Raw genomic sequence first — 18,362 nt, 5'->3', positions numbered from 1 at the left:
GTAGCTGTCATTAGAAACACCAGAAGAGGGCATCGGATCCCATTACATCGGATCCCTTAACCTCTGAGCCATCTCTCCAGCCCGAGTTTGGATTTATTTATTTTTTGGTTTTTTTGAGACAGGGTTTCTCTGTATAGCCCTGCTGTCCTGGAACTCACTCTGTTGACCAGGCTGGCCTCAGAAATCAACCTGCCTCTGCCTCCGGAGTGCTGGGATTAAAGATGTGCACCACCACTGCCCAGCGGTTATTTTTACTTATATGTCTGTGAAGGTCATGGATCACTTGAAACCATAGAGTTAGAAGCAGCCGAGGGGCTGGAGAGATGGCTCAGCGGTTAAGAGCCCTAACTGCTCTTCCAAAGGTCGTTGAGTTCAATTCCCAGCAACCACATGGTGGCTCACAACCATGTGTAATGAGATCTGGCCCCCTCTTCTGGAGTGTCTGAAGATAGCTACAGTGTACTTACATATAATAAATAAATAAATCTTTAAAAAAAAAAAAAAAAGAAGCAGCATCCGAGAGCCACCTGATGTGGGTGCCAGCATCTGATAAGCCCTGGTCCTCAGGATAGAACAGCAGACCATCTTAGCCACTGTGCCAAACAGCCCTCCAGACCCATTGCTTTTGGCTGTTTGAGGTTGAATCCTATTGTGCATTGTAGGCTCGCTCAGACTCAGCTTCCCAGGTGTTAGGATTATTGGCTTGTGCTACCATGTCAGCTAAAGCAGCTTTAACTTTTTTGTGCTTAAGCTAAAGACAAAATTACTGCAGGGTGGTGGTGACAACATCCCTTTAATTTAGGCACTTGGGAGGCAGAGGCAGGATGATCCAGAGTTCCAGGACAACCTTGTCTACAGAGTTCCAGGGTGACTACACAGAAAAACCCTGTCTCAAAAACACAAAAAGCTATCAATGGTGTCTGAGAAACAGCTTTTATGTTTGAGTAAATTTAGGAGCTTGAGATTTGAGTTGTATATGTTACTAAATTTTACAAGTGTGTGTGTGTACGTGTGGTGGTGTGGGTGTGTTTGACTTGTCTTTGTTTTGGGGATTTGGGGTTTTTTTGGGGGGGAGGGTTTGACACAGGATCTAATGGTTCTCTGGCTGACTTGAACCTTGTTGTGTAGCTAAGGATGACTTTGAAGTCACAATTCTCCTCTTCCACCTGGACTGGACTAGGTCACAGGTGCATGTTTCTGTGCCTGGTTTTATGCAGTGGGATGGAACGTGGGGCTTTGTTCATGCTAGGCTAGCATACTACAAACTGAGCACCATCCACGGCCCTCACATCAGATGCAGTTTAATCAAATAGCACGTAGACTAGGTTCAGGTGATGGGTTGCTTTTGCTGGGTCACAGACCACTTTATTAACCCTGGCCTGCTGTGGTCCCTCGCATTGATTTGATTAGCAGCATGTCACTGTCATGATACCTGAAGCCAAAACTGCCTGTGTCTCAAGGCTGACCCAGTTCATTCTCCATGTAGCATAGCTAATTTAGTAGAAGGAAGTTTAATTCTTAACTTAATCATCTTTAGTGCTTAATGCTTTATTTTATTGCCTTGCTCTGTTGAAATCTTGTTATACTGTTTCATAATTTAGGATTTATAGCTTTATGCATACTATTTAGTAAAATTAGTCTTTTCTAAAATGTTACTGTGTGAAAGTTGGTACATAACTGTATTCGTATTACTTAACACTAATACAAGGAAAAAAGTTAACCAAAAGATAAAAGTCATACACATAGTTCTTTTAGCTGAAAACAGCATTCATGCTTTCTAGTGGAAAAGTTTTACTGTCCTTCAGCAAAAAGGAATAGCTCAGTAATTATAAAAGTAGTGTGAATTGACAGTATTTTTATACAGTGTATATTACCTGTCTGCTCCATTCACAAAGCCACTCTAAAAAGTGGGTGCCGTTGGCTGACTAGGTCAGTGTCAGCATGCGTGGCCTTCACCCTCGTCTGACGTCTTCCATAATGGAGCCCTTATTTAAGTCAGTTTTGAGAATAAATTTTTTTTTTAAGATTTATCTATTTATTATATGTAAGTACACTGTAGCTGTCTTCAGACACACCAGAAGAGGGCATCAGATCTCATTACGGATGGTTGTGAGCCACCATGTGGTTGCTGGGATTTGAACTCTGGACCTTCGGAAGAGCAGTCGGGTGCTCTTACCCACTGAGCCATCTCACCAGCCCGAGAATAAATTTTGACAGGTTGTTACATCTATGTATCAGCAGTGAGATTTTAGATTTTTAAAGGTCTTAAGCTTCTACATCTCCAAGCATTCTTAGTTGACTAGAAAGCACTAGGCCAAGAGTCAGGCCTGATCTCTTACCCCTGGCCTGGCCTGAAGCTCTGTCAGCCTAAGATGAGTGAGCTCTTACCTGGGTTTCATTACCTCTAAAATGAGGAGGTTGACTGAGATGACTTCTCATGTTTCTTCTACTCCTAAATTCTATGATTTTTAGGGAGAAAAATCCCCTCAGCATTCCCGGGATATATATCTAATAGCCCCATATATTGTGAAACCTCCCTATTGACGATAAAGAGGGCTGGGGAAGGCTACAAGTAAGTATACCCTCCTGTTTTCTCTGATCTGTGCAAAGCTTTACCCAGCAGTGAAAGAAACTCCAGTCTTCAGGAATAGTGTTTGTGAAATTTGAGAACATTTCATACAGTTTTTCAAGCTAAAGCAGCAGCAATTTCAAATCTTCTACATCTCTGAACACTTGACAGTCTCAATTATTGTTTACTTTGACATTTTGCCCTATAAATTTCCTTTCATTCATCACAAAAATAAAATCTTCCTTCCCTTTCTGCTGCTATGATTAAGCAAATGTAATACATACATATGAAAGAATGGGAGTTCACAGTTGCATCTTGCAAATGAATTTTTAAAACTAGTAATCCAGGTTAGCCAAAATAGGTGAAATTTTTGTGAAATTTGTTGTTTTGAATGAGTTTTCACTGTGGCATCCCACTTAACTAGCCTACTGAGAAACAACAGTAATAATAAAACGAAATGAGTATTACAGATATACAATTTACTTATTTCATTTTTGAAACAAAAAAAATTCTCCAGAGAATTGTTGCCATCTTATATGCTGAAATACATGTTTGAAAAAAAAATTCTAGGGGCTGAACTTGCTAAGAGCAAGTTCTCTTTGGCAGAGAACCATTCGCATTAGGCAGTTCACACCTGCCTGTTAACTCCAGCCCCACAGGGATCCAACAAGTTACTGCCCTCTTCTGGTCTTTAAGGGCACCTGTACACACAGGCACATACTTCACCACACACAACACACAAATAAGATCAATTTCCAATGTACAGATTTGGATGACTGAGTTTCTCATAATTTTTATTTATTTTTATTTATAAATCTGGACCTAAAGAATACAGCTAGTATTTCAGCATCAACCTTAACCTAGAGTAATTTCTGAGTTGAATTGCCCAGTATTTCAGTGGCATCGGTGGCTTGCTGAGTCACATTTTGATTATGGGAGAGCTAGCTAGTTTTCCTAGGTTGGTACAGATGTCTGTTCTACTGGTCAGATGAACTTTCGCATGAATATTAGCTTTGAAGGATTTGTCTTGAGTTTTTTTTTTCCTCCTGACTACTGTCTGTTTTCCAGGTTCTCTTTGTAAAGAATCATTTTCTGGTCAAGTTTCTTCATCACTCATGCCACTTACTCCATTCTGGACCCTCCTCCAGTCAAATGTACCTGTGCTTCAACCTCCATTACCTCTGGAAATGCCGCCACCCCCACCTCCACCCCCGGAGTCTCCACCTCCTCCTCCTCCACCTCCTCCTCCACCCCCACCATTAGAAGATGGTGAGATTCAGGAGGTAGAAATGGAGGACGAGGGAAGTGAGGAGCCTCCTGCCCCCGGAACAGAGGAGGATACTCCTTTGAAACCTTCAACACAGACCACAGCTGTAACCAGCCAGGTAATGATGCCCTTGGCACTCAATGTGGTCATGGGGGCTGGGCAGTGATTGGCATGCTTTACTTCAAAAGGATTTATTTTGTAGCACTAACTAGAATGTTTTTGTTTCAGAGTTTAGTTGATTCTACTGCCTCTAGTCCTCCACCCAATAAAGCAGTAAAGAGAAAGGCTCCAGAAATGAGTACTGCAGTAGTTCAGAGATCAGCCACTATTGGTAGTTCTCCAGTTCTCTATAGCCAGTCAGCTATAGCTGCAGGTAAGCATCATGATTAAAGTGGGTTTTTCTCAATATATCATGTTTCCAGCATTAGATGCTCTAAGTTGAAAAGTTAGAAGGTGTACTTGACACATGCTGGAGTTATCACAGAGAAAGGAGCTTCAGGTGAGGAAATGCCTCCATGAGATCCAGCTGTAAGGCATTTTCTCAATTAGTGATTAAGGGTGGGAGGGCCCATTGTGGGTGGTGCCATCCCTGGGCTGGTAGTCTTAGGTTCTATAAGAGAGCAGGCTGAGCAAGCCAGGGGAGCAAGCCAGTAAGTAACATCCCTCCATGGTCTCTGCATCAGCTCCGGCTTCCTGACCTGCTTGAGTTCCAGTCCTGACTTCCTTTGTTGATAAACAGCAGTGTAGGACTGTAAACTAAATAAACCCTTTCCTCCCCAACTTGTTTCTTGGTCATGATTGTGCAGGAATAGAAACCCTGACTAAGACAGAAGACTTTTAATTGAAAATTTTACTTATAGGGCTTGAGAGATGATGGCTCAGTGCTTAAGAACACTGACTGCTTTTCCAGATGTCCTGAGTTAAATTCCCACCAACCACAAGATGGCTCACAACCATCTGTAATAGGATCTAATGTTTGTGTCTGAAGAAAGCAACAGTGTACTCACATGCATAAAAAAAAATAAAACTTAAAAAAGAAAATACTACTTATATTTCTAGTTACTAAAAAGCTACCCTTAAACATTTGCATGTTTCCTTATTTTTGAAAGTTGGTTTTTTGTTTTTGTTTTTGTTTTGGGTTTTGTTACCGTTTTTTGGTTTTGGTTTTTGAAACAGGGTTTCTCCGTGTAACAGAGCCTTGGCTGTCCTGGACTGGCTTTGTAGACCAGGCTGTCCTCAAACTCAGAGATCCACCTGCTTCTGCATTTCAGATATCGGAATAAGAAAGGCATGCACACCATGCCCAGTTACAAAAGTTAATGTTTTGCAGTTAGCAAATATGTCATATTTTTAAGGGAAAAAGTATATTGCAATCATTTTGTGATTTAACTCCTAGTTTCTTTTTCCTTCTCTCATTGCAGGGTATCCTTTTTATAGTTTCCTTTTCTGTTTCCTTTGTTAGGTCACCAAGCTGTTGGAATGGCACACCAGGCTGTTGGGATGGCACACCAAGCAGTATCTGCTAGCCATGCAGCAGCAGGAGTGGGTCATCAGGCCAGAGGGATGAGCCTGCAGTCAAATTACCTTGGACTAGCAGCAGCGCCTGCGCTTATGAGTTATGCTGAATGTTCTGTCCCAATTGGAGTGACTACTCCATCGCTGCAGCCAGCTCAGGCTCGAGGAACTATGGCAGCACCTGCTGTTGTAGAACCACCTCCACCTCCACCTCCTCCCCCTACACCTACACCACCACCGCCACCACCAGCTCCCAAAGTGCCACCGCCAGAGAAGACGAGAAAAGGGAAGAAAGATAAGGTGAGTCTTCTTCAGTTAAAAAAATGTTTAAGGTGATGATACTCACATAGCAGAAATAATTATTTTTTAAAAGATAAATTAATTGCCAGGCAGTAGTGGCATATGCCTTTAGTTCCAGTACTTGGGAGAAACAGGTGGATTTCTGTGAGTTTGAGGCCAGCCTCATATTGAGTTCTAGGACAGCCAGAGCAACATAGTGAAACCCTGTCTTATAAAAAGAAAAAAAGACTCTCATATATGTGTTTTGCATACATGTATATCTGTGAGTCGGGTATCCCTGGAGCTCAGAGACAGGGTAGTAGATCCCAGCACTGAGGTCCTTTGTGGATTCCATCCAAGTCCTCTAGAAGAACAGCCAGTGTTAACTGCCCAGTGTGCCACCATCTGCCTTCCCCAATTAGTCAAGTAAATAGACTAATGGATAAAAGATTAAGTAATTTATCTATTCCCTCCTATTTATGTATATGTGCCTGTGTACACACAGGTACTTGCAGAGGCCAGAGAAAACATGGGAGTCTCTAGGACTTAAGTACCCCTGATGTGAATACTTGGAACCAAACTCAGTTCCTTTGCAAAGAACGGGAAGTACGTTTAACCACTGAGCCATCTCCTCGGCCCCCACTATGAAACCTAGTACATGGCATTAATCTATAATGTGGTTTCAGCACGCTCACGTGCACCCGCTACTTTTTTTTCTTCTCCCACAAACCCCCTTTCTCCTCCAACTTGTCTACATTCTTTGTTTATCCCCATTCCCCAGAAACACATGACATTCTACCTTTATGTCTTTTGTTTTCAAGACAGGGTTTCTTTGAATAGTCTTGGCTGTCCTGGATTGCACTCTGTAAACTGGGTTAGCCTCAAACTCAGATCCGTCTCCTGCTTCTTGAGTACTAGAATTAAAGGCATGCACTACCATGCCCAGCTTCTATCTTATGACAGTGAGCTTTATAGTTTATAGGAGCATGAGCACATTACCACCAAAAATAATGTCTCTCCTTCCTCCATCAACTATTAACTGTATAAATCCTCAGGAAAAAATGGGGCCCCATCAACTCCTGCCCCCTTCATGACAGGCCCAGTCTTGTGTAGGCAATACAGCTGCTGTGAGTTTAAGAGGGCACCAGCCACGTCATACCACCTGCACACTGCACACAAACCATTTTTAACCTTCTTTCCGCCACTTCCGAGATCATCTTTATTCCTTGGATTCAGGGGAAGATCTTAGTCTCCACTGTAAAGGATGTCTTTCCTTGTTCAGTATTGCATTTCACTAATCCACCACTTTGTTTTAGGCAAAGAAAAGTAAAACTAAAATGCCATCCTTGGTAAAGAAATGGCAGAGTATCCAGCGGGAGTTAGATGAAGAAGATAATTCAAGTTCCAGTGAAGAAGACCGGGAATCGACTGCACAGAAGCGAATTGAGGAATGGAAACAGCAGCAGCTGGTGAGGTAAGAGGGCGCTGTCACAGATGTGGGCAGAGGCTTGTGGCATTAGTCTTAAAGTTACAGCCCTTCATGGAGAATACACACCACACATTACTTTGACTGAGAAACTTGAAACATTTTCCTGAATGGATGTGAGATCCAATTTTCAGTTTCAATTATAGAGTTCAGTTCTCTTTCTTTCCAATGAAGTAATAATATGCAAATTGTTTTCACAGTGGCCTGGCAGAAAGAAATGCTAATTTTGAAGCCCTTCCTGAGGATTGGCGAGCAAGACTGAAGAGAAGGAAAATGGCTCCCAGCACATAGTTTTCATTTTGTTTTGTTTTATGTTCAGTCTTAACCAGATTTAAACTGTTGTCAAATGAACTGTAAAATGTTATGAAGAAGAACATATACATTTCCTGGGCAAGGATGCGTGCATACAAAGTTGTCCATTTATGAAATGTAGTTTTTCTGTTTGCTGAAATGAGGAATTGCTTTGACCTGGCTGTCTTTATTCTCACACTGGCAAACTTAGCATGTTAGATATGAGTCAGACATGTGAGTCATGGGCACGAAATCTCTGTATAGAACTTGCTGGCAAAAGTGAAGGGCTTTCCTGCCCAGTAGAGGCTTGTTTAGTTCTAGTGTGGCACTCTCCCTCCCTTCTCCTCCAAACAAGTGCAATTAAGGCAGCTCTGTATCCTCCCTTGCTTGACCATCAGGATCTCTTTCTGACCTCCTCAAGTCTGCTCCCCTGAAGTGTTGATCTGTGCTGATGGCCACACACAGAGTCGTTCTCAGCAATCCTAGAATGCTCGCTTTGCAGCACAGGCAGGAGCAGCAGCATCAGGTGTTTAGATCCTTGGTTTTGAGAAATTCCCCCCTAAGTATGTGGCAATAAGTATAATAAGCCACTTTGTGTATTGTCTTCATCGTCTTACCCACTTCAGAAATACCCCTTCCTTCTATGTGTGGACATGTTCTCCATAAGATTCCAGTATTTAAGACGCGTTCACTGTTGTGTACTTTCTGTTGTATCACAATCAGGAAAGGTCACTTTAAACTGAAGGGAAAAGCAAATTGTGTCTTAAAGCTGTTTGTATTTCTCCAGTTTCTGACATTGTAAATTTGTATATATGCACCAATAAAGCTCTTTTTATACTTCTCATTGGTTATCCTTTTGCTCTTCTAAGCATGTTACCCTACATAACTAGGACTTAGTGTGTGCCCTTTCTTAGTTGTTCCAGTCAGACTTAGTGCAGACATACACTGACATTTGAACATCAGGAAAGTGGCGGCTTGGGGAGAGAGGAAGACAGGGTTTTAAGAAACACACACACAAGTTACAAATCCCGATAAGATGGTGCCATTTTCTGGAGCTTGTACCCTGTTAATAATATAGCTGATATTTGACCTACTTAAGTCCTAGAAACAATGTAATATGGGGGAAAAAGGTGCTTTATAGCTTTTTATTAAGTAATACAAAGCTGATTATGGAAAGTAATAGATATTTAAGATTATAATCACAGTAGTTAACCAAAGATAATAGTTTGGATTTTATTCTAGTATATTCCTATGCAGTTCAATTTTTTTTACTTGTAAAAATTATAGTGTATTAGATTTTATTTATCATGCGCTGTTGGGATGCCCATTTTGTACATAAAATTGTTTTGTAATTTGCATAGAGTAAATTTCTACAAATAAAGATTATCAAATAGCTGTTAAAGCTTTTGTCTTGATTAGCAGTTTTCCAGGCTGGTAGGAATTGCTGGAGAGCAGCAGCCTCCTCAGTGTCCCGTGCAACTGAGCGCGTGAGGAGTCGGGTGGACCAGCTTTTGTCCTCTGTCCCTACAGCTGAGTGCATGAGGAGTCGGGTGGACCAGCTTTTGGCCTCAGTGTCCCTTTGGCTGAGTGCATGAGGAGTCGGGTGTACCAGCTTTTGGGTGGTCTCACTCATTCGCCACCTTTGCTTATAACTAGTTTTGCTAACTAGTTTTTTTGGTGTACATTTTTTCCCTCATTATATCTAGAAGGTAGAGACTAAAGATCTGATAACAGTGTAGTTGGGAGGAGGACAGTCTTTCTAGTGTGCTAATCTGTCTGGCCTGTCTCAGCTTAATTGAGGGATTGTGGGCCCAGCTTTTATGAGTCAATTACTCTTTAACTTTTTGTTAAAGATTTCTTTACGTATATGGATGTTTTGTCTGCATATACATCTATCTACACCAGAAGAGAGATCCCATAAGACTATAGTTGTGAGCCACCAGGTGGATGCTAGGATTTGAATTCAGGAAGTGCAGCCAGTGCTCTTTGCCTCTGAGTTATCTCTTCAGCTCTGAGGAGATTTGCCCTTAAAATAGCACATCTTTACTTTTAGACAATAGGGTCATTTAGTGGATGGAGACTCACACAAGTCCTTGAACAAGTCTCAAGTAACAGTGGGGCTCAACTCTGAAAGCTCTTCCAGATGATCCAAATTTGGTTTCCAGTGTCCACAAGACCACATCGGGTCGCTTGTAATCCCACTCTAGGGAGACCTCTGACCTCAGCGCGCGGGCACCTGCACTCACAACAAGCACCCGGATTAAAACAATGTTTAAAAATAAAGGCTGGCTAGATAGTATAGAAGGTTTGTGTTTGCCTGGCACTTGAGTTAGTCCCTGAAACTCATGCAAAGGCAGAAAGGAAGAACTGACTCCATAAAGTGTTTAACGTACACATTAACGTACACATGCCCACTAATCCTGCACATGCAAACAAGAGTGAAGGGGAGGCGGCTGGTGAGATTGTTCAGGGGTTAAAAGCACTTGCTCTTAGAGCAGCACCCCTTTAGCAATTCAAACAGCTCACAACTGCAGGTATCTAACTCCCTGGGGATCTGAAGCCTAGCCTCCAGGCGAACACACACAATTTTTTTTTTAAGGAATAATTCCTATTTTAAACCAAATCAAGACAAGGCAGGGATGGGGGAAGGACATTTTACGTTTGTCAAAGGGAGAAGAAATGAAGTAAACTAGAATGAACCTGATTCCTTCTCTCTAGGACTGACCTCTTATTCTCCGAGCGTATCTGCTCTTTTTAAATAACGTTTGGTTGCTTGCTACATACAGCTCTAACCCTCACCAGCCCCCAAAGGAATGGAAGCTTCAGGCCCTTGAACAAAGTAAATGACCTACAACTACCGAAAGTAGAAACGTGAAGGTCCTCGGCACTGTTCTACTCATCAGTTCCCAGACTGAGTCTGTAAAGTTTGAGATGAAATTTGAATCAGTAAACCATTGGAGTGTGAAACGCAAGTTGCCTGACATCCCAAGGCTTGCAGCTTACAGATGAGGGCGGGGTCCTGCCCTCCTTCCGCTTCTGGCTCCCGGTTGCTAGGCTCCCAGGGTCCTCGCAGAAAACTCCAGCAGGTGAGCTGAGGGACTGGGCCTGCGAAAGAGCGCCCTAGTTGGCAGGGGACAAGCAGGGGATCCCAGGCAGGAAGGGAATGAGGAGGGCAGGAAGTGCAGGGGGGCGAGGAGGGCAGGGGGTGAGGAGAGTGGCAGGGGTGGGGCGAGGAGGGCGGGAAGGGGGAGAGGGGGGCAGGGGAGAGGAGGGCAGGGGGGCGAGGAGCTTTGGGGTGGACAGGACTCCAGGCTGGCCTCTGCAGAAAGAGTGAGAGTGGAGAGATGGGGGAGCTCCTGCAGCGTCCACCCGGCCCGGGGACCAGCTGCGGGGAAGGGGTAGCTAGGCAGCGCGGTGTCACCCCGCGGGCTCCGGTGGAAACTTCTGCTCTGTCCTTCCTTGGGCTTGCGTCTGGGCAGTCCACACTCCGAGGCAGGGCGCTCAGAACTGAACGTTTCCAGGGCTCTCGCTTCCGACCCCTGACCTTTCCTTTTCAACTGCTCTGAGGCGACTCTGCGCGTGCCCCCAACCCGGTTCCTTTCCCTTTTCTGCGGCGTCCTGGTGTTGGGCATCTGTTCTCAGCGTAAGCTAAGCATGGGGCCAGCGAGGCTCCTGGTGAATCTAGTGGACCAGGCGTGGGGACACGCAGAGCGCCCCAGCTCCTCAGGTGCGTGCTGGCAACCACCATCCTCTCCTTTCGTAAGACGCCCGCTTGGCAAGAGTTTACCCCCGAGTGGTTGTGGGTGTGAAAGGGCAGGACCTGCAGATTTGGTGTTATTTGTTGGCAGTGGTGGTTGGTTAGGTTTCTTTTCACTTTTCCTACGGGGATTTGTAACTTCTGTGTAATCAGCTAACTGTTTGGAAATCAGGCAGATATTGCAGCTGGGTACGGTGCTACTAACTCGCCTACATCATACTATGCGGCAGTAACATGTTCCCGGCGTTGGAAACAGAACTAAAGCAGGAGGTTGGTACACTCTCTTTCCGATAACTTCGCAGAAACCCAATCCAAAGTCAGAAGGTTCACTGTGGTGGCATGCTGGTCCAGCTGGAGGTTTAGTTTGTAGTTGGATTTTGGGGTGGCGGAAGGATGGGCTCTTTAGCCCAGGTTGGCATGGAACTCATTCTGTTGCCCAGACTACCCTTGAACTTGTGTTCTCCTCCTACCTCTGCTTCCCTGGTGCTGGGATTACTAGTGTTTGCCACCAGACCTGTTGGAGATTATGCTTCCCAAAATAGAATTCACTATTTGCCTGGCTTTTGCTTGTTTTGTTCCCGTATCCTATGCAGCATGTTTGGTGCTTTGGGTTAAGAAGTCAGTGTCATCTGAATGAATGCTCTGCTTGAGATGGCTTTTCTTTCACAGAATCTTCCTGATCCCTATGAGGACTTTATTCACCATCACCTCCAGTATTATGGATATTTCAAAGGTAACACTTCCTTCTCTCCAGCATCCGCGGGTTGAACTGTTGCTTTTACTGAAAGAACTGTTTGGATGAGACTGGAACGCTGTTTCTAGATGACTAGTTAAAAAAGTGCTTCCTACTCCCAGTTGAACTGAACCACCTCTGTCAAGAGACAGACTTACTATATGCAAAAGTACAAATGTCTCTTCTAGGCTCTTTAGTTTATTGGCCTGTTTTTCTACTGATGCACTAATAAATTGCCAGCTCTGAATTACTCCACGACATTAAGGAAGATTCCTTTTTACATCAGTCTCACTATGTAGTCCGACTGCTAAGGGACTCACTCTCCTGTCTTAGCCTCTTGCACTGTTATGTGCAGCTCTGATAGTCTTCATCTCTGGACAGTTGTTTCCTATCACCTTGTTCTTCAAAAGGGTTTCACCTTTTCCTGAGTCATTGCTTCTCTCTCTTCTTTTTTCTCTTTTGATTCTGGACATAGAACTTCTGTTCAATTCAGTGCATGCACTCTGCTAAGCTGCGTTTGAGTCCCCTGTATGTACATTTTAAAATTAGTTTGTGACATTAAAAAACTTTAGGAACTGAGGTTGTAGCTCAGTGGTGGGACACTTGTCTAACATTACCCAAGAGCTACATTCAATCCCCAGAACCTCGAAGTCTTTTATTTTTATTTACTTATTTATTTAGGTTTTTTTTGAGACAGGGTTTCTCTGTATAGCCCTGGCTGTCCTGGAACTCACTCTGTAGACCAGGCTGGCCTCAAACTCAGAAAAACGCCTGCCTCTGCCTCCCAAGTGCTGGGATTAAAGGCGTGCGCCACCACTGCCTGGCTGAAATCTTTTATTTTTATTTATATATTTATTTATTTACTTACTTGTTGATGTAGGGGCGAGGGGGGTGGGCAAGTCAGGCTTGAATCTTTTTTTTTTTTTTTTAGATTTATTTACTATTATATCTAAGTACACTGTAGCTGTCTTCAGACACACCAGAAGAGGGCATCAGATCTCATTACGGATGGTTGTGAGCCACCATGCGGTTGCTGGGATTTGAACTCAGGACCTCTGGAAGAGCAGTCGGTGCTCTTTTTTCTTTCTTTTTTTTTTAAAGATTTATTTATTTATTATATGTAAGTACACTGTAGCTGTCTTCAGACACACCAGAAGAGGGCATCAGATCTCGTTACGGATGGTTGTGAGCCACCATGTGGTTGCTGGGATTTGAACTCCGGACCTTTGAAAGAGCAGTCGGGTACTCTTACCCACTGAGCCATCTCGCCAGCCCCAGTCTTGAATCTTGAATGTACTATGACCACATACTACCTTTTTGTTTAAAGCAGAATTGTAGTTTATTAGGAGAAATGTTTTGGGTTTTTTTTTTAAAGATTCATTTTTTTAACTTTTAATTATGTATGTGCAATGTAAGTGTGTGTGCACACATGTGTAATTACCCACAGAAGCCAGAAGAGGGTGTGGAATCCCTTGGAGCTGGAGCTACAGTTGGCTGTGAACCATCCATTGCCCAACATTTTAATTTTAAAAATATTAGGGGCTGGAGAGATGGCTCAGAGGTTAAGAGTACTGTCTGCTCTTCCACAGGACCTTAGATCCAATTCCCAGCAATCACATGGTGGCTTATAACCATCTATAATAAGATCTGGTGCCCTCTTCTGGCCTGCAGGCATACCTGCCATCAGTATGCTGTATATATAATAAATAAATAAACCTTTGGGGCTGGAGAGATGGCTCAGCAGGTAAGAGCACTGACTGCTCTTCCAAAGGTCCTGAGTTCAATTCCCAGCAACCACATGGCTCACAGCCATCCGTGATAAAATCTGATGCCCTCTTCTGGTGTATCTGTAGACAGCTACAGTGTACTTATAATAATAAATCTTTTAAAAAATAAATCTTTAAAAAAATAAAAATAGATAAAAAATATTGGGGGTCAAGGTGATGGTGGTATATACTTTTTCAATCCCAGCACTCAGGAGACAGAGGCTAGCAGGTCTCTAAGAATTTGAGACCAGCCTGGTCTACAGATCAAGCTCCACAACAGCCAGGACTACAAAGAGAGATCCTGCTGTCTCAGGGTCTCAAGGGAAACACACACACACACACACACACACACACACACACACAAGATATATATATATATATATATATATATATATATATATATATATACACATACATATATGATATGAATATATATACATATATACACACACATATATACATATATACATATATGGCTCTGTTGGTGGAGTGCCTCCCTAGCATAGTTGAGATCCCCGTTTTGAGCACCAGCATCTTATAAATGGAGGCATGATAGCACCAGCACTTGGGAGACAGATTCAGGAGGATGGAAGTTCATGGTTATCCTCAATTACACAGTGAACACTGGAATTTGGATCCCCAGAAACCATCGTGGGTGGGCTGGCGACCCGCCTGTAATCCCAGCACTGGAAGGCATAGACAGAGCAAGTTGTCGAGCAGGACTAGACACGTCATCAAGTTCTGCATTTAATTGTGAACGGCTACCTCAGTGGACAAGGTGGAACAATTGAGTGAGTCCCAATGCCAACCCCATGCCTCCACTTGCATGTGCACACATGTGCATGCATAGCTACACACTTGCAAGACACGTGCAAGTTGAGGACCTCCTGGGCTACACAGCAAGGTCAAGCTATCTAGACTTCTACCATGTTTAAAACACCGTCTCAGCAAACAAACAACAAAACTTATTGCACTTGGATTAAATCTATAGATTAAATGAAATTTTCCAAGAAAATATAAATTTTTGCCAGGCATGGTGATCTGTGCCTTTAATCTCAGCATGGTCTACACAGTGAGTTTTGGGACAACCAAAGCTGTCCTGACTTTATAGAGATCTGCATCCTGAGATAAATTTTCAGTAGTGGGGAATCTAAGATCTGGATGTGTTTCTTCTTTTGCTTAAATATTTAATGTCTTTTCAAATGGTATTTATTTATTATAAGTACACTGTAGCTATCTTCAGACATACCAGAAGCGGGCACCTGATCTCATTACAGATCGTTGTGAACCACTATGTGGTTGCTGGGATTTGAACTCGTGACCTCTGGAAGAGCAGTGAGTGCTCTTAACCGCTGAGCCATCTCTCCAGCCCTATTTAATGTCTTTTAATAAAACTTTTTGGTTTTTTTAATTTTTAAGATTTTTTTATGTATATGGGTGTGGTTTTGATGTTTTTATTTTGTTTTGTTTTGTTTTGTCTTGTTTTTTTTAAGACAGGGTTTCTCTATGTGGCTAGCCCTGGGTGTCCTGGAGCTCACTTTATAGACAAGGCTGACCTAGAACTCAGAAATCTATCTGCGTCTGCCTCCCAAGTGCTGGGATTAAAGGCTTGGCTACCACCACCTGGTGGTATATGTCTCTTATAACCTCAAGCTCATCCGCATTGATACACCTCTTCCAACAAGACCATCCCTCCTAGTCCTTCCCAAGAAGTATCATAACATATTCTAACACATAAACCTATGGGAACCATTCTCATTCAAACTGCCATACAAGTTAAATGCCCTTAAAAATGATTAACTTGGGCTGGTGAGATGGCTCAGTGGGTAAGAGCACCCGACTGCTCTTCCGAAGGTCCAGAGTTCAAATCCCAGCAACCACATGGTGGCTCACAACCATCCGCAACGAGATCTGGCGCCTTCTTCTGGAATGTCTGAAGACAGCTACAGTGTACTTACATATAATAAATAAATAAATCTTTAAAAAAAAAAGATTAACTTTTATGGGGGGGGGGGCACACGCACAGGTTTTGTTAGGATTTCTATTGCTGCAATGAAACTCCATGACCAAAGAGCAATTTGGTTGGTCCTAGGTTTCTAAGAAAGTAGGTTGAGCAAGCCATGGGGAGCAAAGCAGTAAGCAGCACTCCTCCACAGACTCTGCATCAGCCCCTGCCTCCAAGTTCCTGTCCTGGTTTTCTTTGATGATGAACCATGATAAGAAAGTGTAAGCCAAGCCGGGCGTGGTGGCGCACTCCTTTAATCCCAGCACTTGGGAGGCAGAGGCAGGCGAATTTCTGAGTTCGAGGCCAGCCTGGTCTACAAAGTGAGTGCCAGGACAGCCAAGGCTACACAGAGAAACCCTGTCTCGAAAAACCAAAAAAAAAAAAAAAAAAAAAAAAAAGAAAGTGTAAGCCAGCCAGGTGGTGGTGACGCACGCCTTTAATCCCAGCACTTGGCAGGCAGAGGCAGGTGGATTTCTGAGTTCGAGGCCAGCCTGGTCTACAGAGTGAGTTCCAGGACAGCTAGGGCTACATAGAGAAACCCTGTCTCGAAAAACCAAACCAAACCAACCAAACAAACAAACAAACAAAAAGTGTAAGCCAAACAAACCCCATCATCAATTTTAAAAAGTGCCCTACAGGCTTACCTAGAGACAGATCTAACAGAGGCATTTTCAAAGAGAGAGAGAAGGGGCCAAACAGCCCCCTTTATAGTAAGCCAGGCCTACCTGGCGATAGCCAGGTAACTTTTGGATGGAGCTTAGAAGGAATGCCAACACCTTGCATGTTTCTATGTGTGCTATGTACATGCCTGGTGCCTTTAGAGGCCAGAAAAGTATATCATATCTCCCTGGAATTTGAGTGACAGGTGGCTGTTAAGCCACCATGTGGGTGCTGGGAACTGAATGTGGGTCCTGAGAAAGAGCAGTGAGTTCTCGATCATCCTCAGCTGCTTGTGTGTAGATGTGTGTGCGCACATACCATTATTTACATGCAGTGGGCAGAGAACAACTTCAGGAGTTGGTTCTCTCCTTCCACTGTGTTGGCCCCGAGGGTCCAGCTAGGGGCTTGTTTGTATGTTGTGTTTAGTTTGGTTTGGTTTAGCCCTGGGTTATTTGATTTATTTTGTTTTTTCAAGACAGAATTTCTCTGTCTAGCCTTGGCTGTCCTAGAACTCATTTTATAGACCAGGCTGGCCTCAAACTCAGAGAGATCTGCCTGTCTCTACCTCCCAAGTGCTGGGACTAAAGGTATGAGCCACAACACCTAGCATTTTTTTTTCCATTTGTGTTTTGTTTTGTTTTGTTTTAATCCTTTGAGACAGGGTCATTTGTAACCCAGGTTAATCTTCACCACAATATATAGCTTTATTTTGATTGTTCACTTTTGCAGTTTTAGGGTACATGCCTGGGCCTTGCACATATTATCTACATATATTATTTGAGCTAGATCTACAAATCTTAGTGTTTGAAGGCAAAGTCTTGCCGTGTAGTCTAACTGGTTTCAGCCTCACAGTCTGCTGCCTTCGTCTGACCACAATGACCAGCTGAATATTAACTGTAATTCTGGCAACCTCACTTCATATTCTTATTAACCATTTCTACTTTAGTGCTAATTGGTTGAAGAGAGAACTTCAGCTTGTTGGACCCAATAAGTGTCCTTAGGACAGAAAGGCTTTGGATGCAAGGTGTGGTGGCACACACCTTTAATCCCAGCATTTGGGTCTTTCTGAGCTTGAGGGCCTGGTCTACATAGTGAGTTCCAGGAGAGTCAAAGTTACATAGTGAGACCTGTATCTTAAATTTAAAACAACTTTTGCCACAGCACTTTGCTTGCGCTCTGGTCCCTGCCCTCACTTGGGTTTTGCTTTCCTTCCTCTTAGAGACACTGGATTTCTGCCTTCTAAGCCATTTATCCTGTTACACAGTGGTCTTAACCTTTCTTCTCTTTCTTCTCTGCTCAAATGGAAATAATTATTCTCCCTCTGCATACATTGGAATGTTGAGAGATCTTCTAAAAATGGGACCTGTTATTATAAAAAAAACCTGTTATGGACAATGGTAATACAAGTAGTGGTTTGAGTGGTCAGGATTTTAATATTGACCAACCAACCGACAAGCAGCCTGAACTAAACCACTTATTCTTAGCTCAGAAAAGCAGCCTGCCAAACTCAGGCACTCATCAGCGCTTGTGGAGGAACAGCCCTCGGTACATGTTGAGTGGCTCTTTTGGAGACAGAGATGATTTCATCTCGGACAGCTTGGAAAAAGAGATGCTTCTGTGTGAGTAACAGCCAGTGCCCCCCCCCCCACCCGGAACCTCACTGCCTTGAAAACTCCATAGAGATCAGCACTGCCTGAAACTTCCCCCACTCCACCCCAACAGTATTTTATTTTTATTATTTTTAAATTATGTGTGTGTGTGTGTTGTGTGGTCATATGCACATGAGTGCCCCGAAGACCAGGCTTGGGGATCCCCTAGAGCTAGAGTTTGGGAGACTGTGAGCTCCCCTTTTGACTGGTGCTGGAAACTGAGCCCCAGACCACTACAAGATCAGCAAGCAGTCCTAATCCCCAAGCCATCCCTCCAGCCTCTGGCTTTCTTTTAAATTCACTTTGCCATCTTTTAGAATGGTTATTGTCTCAGCCAGTAATTACTGCCTGGGTAAAGACCTATATAGAAATTCAGGGGCCTGGT

At 43.4% G+C, this 18,362-nt stretch overlaps 2 protein-coding genes and 1 long non-coding RNA gene across 12 annotated transcripts in view; 2 read left to right on the top strand and 1 right to left on the bottom strand.

Annotated features, from left to right (window-relative positions):
• Window positions 1–8,249, top strand: part of Fnbp4 (formin binding protein 4) — a 33,904-nt gene extending 25,655 nt beyond the window's left edge. Inside the window, exons 13-17 of the mRNA XM_021155628.2 lie at window positions 3,638–3,954; window positions 4,065–4,209; window positions 5,299–5,651; window positions 6,947–7,104; window positions 7,317–8,249. Coding sequence (XP_021011287.2) covers window positions 3,638–3,954; window positions 4,065–4,209; window positions 5,299–5,651; window positions 6,947–7,104; window positions 7,317–7,407 — 1,064 coding nt within the window. The 3' untranslated portion in view covers window positions 7,408–8,249. The remainder of the gene's footprint in view (window positions 1–3,637; window positions 3,955–4,064; window positions 4,210–5,298; window positions 5,652–6,946; window positions 7,105–7,316) is intronic.
• Window positions 8,250–8,659: 410 nt separating this feature from the next.
• LOC147005872 (uncharacterized) lies at window positions 8,660–10,469 on the bottom strand. The gene is made up of 3 exons (XR_015046513.1): window positions 10,411–10,469; window positions 10,260–10,324; window positions 8,660–9,643 (listed from the first exon to the last, which is right to left on the bottom strand). It is a non-coding gene; the product is annotated as an uncharacterized LOC147005872 (long non-coding RNA).
• Window positions 10,470–18,362, top strand: part of Agbl2 (AGBL carboxypeptidase 2) — a 34,799-nt gene continuing 26,906 nt past the window's right edge. For 4 of the 10 annotated variants that reach the window (XM_085834705.1, XM_085834704.1, XM_085834701.1 and 1 more), the window contains exons 1-5: window positions 10,478–10,493; window positions 10,929–11,134; window positions 11,337–11,434; window positions 11,834–11,897; window positions 17,813–17,947. In XM_085834705.1, coding sequence (XP_085690831.1) covers window positions 11,399–11,434; window positions 11,834–11,897; window positions 17,813–17,947 — 235 coding nt within the window. In that variant the 5' untranslated portion in view covers window positions 10,478–10,493; window positions 10,929–11,134; window positions 11,337–11,398. Of the gene's footprint in view, window positions 10,494–10,811; window positions 11,135–11,336; window positions 11,435–11,757; window positions 11,898–17,812; window positions 17,948–18,362 lie in introns of those variants that run through there. The other 6 variants (XM_085834703.1, XM_085834702.1, XM_029473247.2 and 3 more) reach the window with 6 other exon arrangements.

The sequence above is a fragment of the Mus caroli genome, unplaced genomic scaffold (assembly GCF_978045245.1).
Source record: "Mus caroli unplaced genomic scaffold, Mus_caroli_1 scaffold_2, whole genome shotgun sequence".
In the NCBI taxonomy this organism is placed as follows: Eukaryota; Metazoa; Chordata; class Mammalia; order Rodentia; family Muridae; genus Mus; species Mus caroli.
The sequence above is the reverse complement of the archived record's forward strand: the minus strand, read 5'-3'. Positions and strand labels throughout refer to the sequence as shown.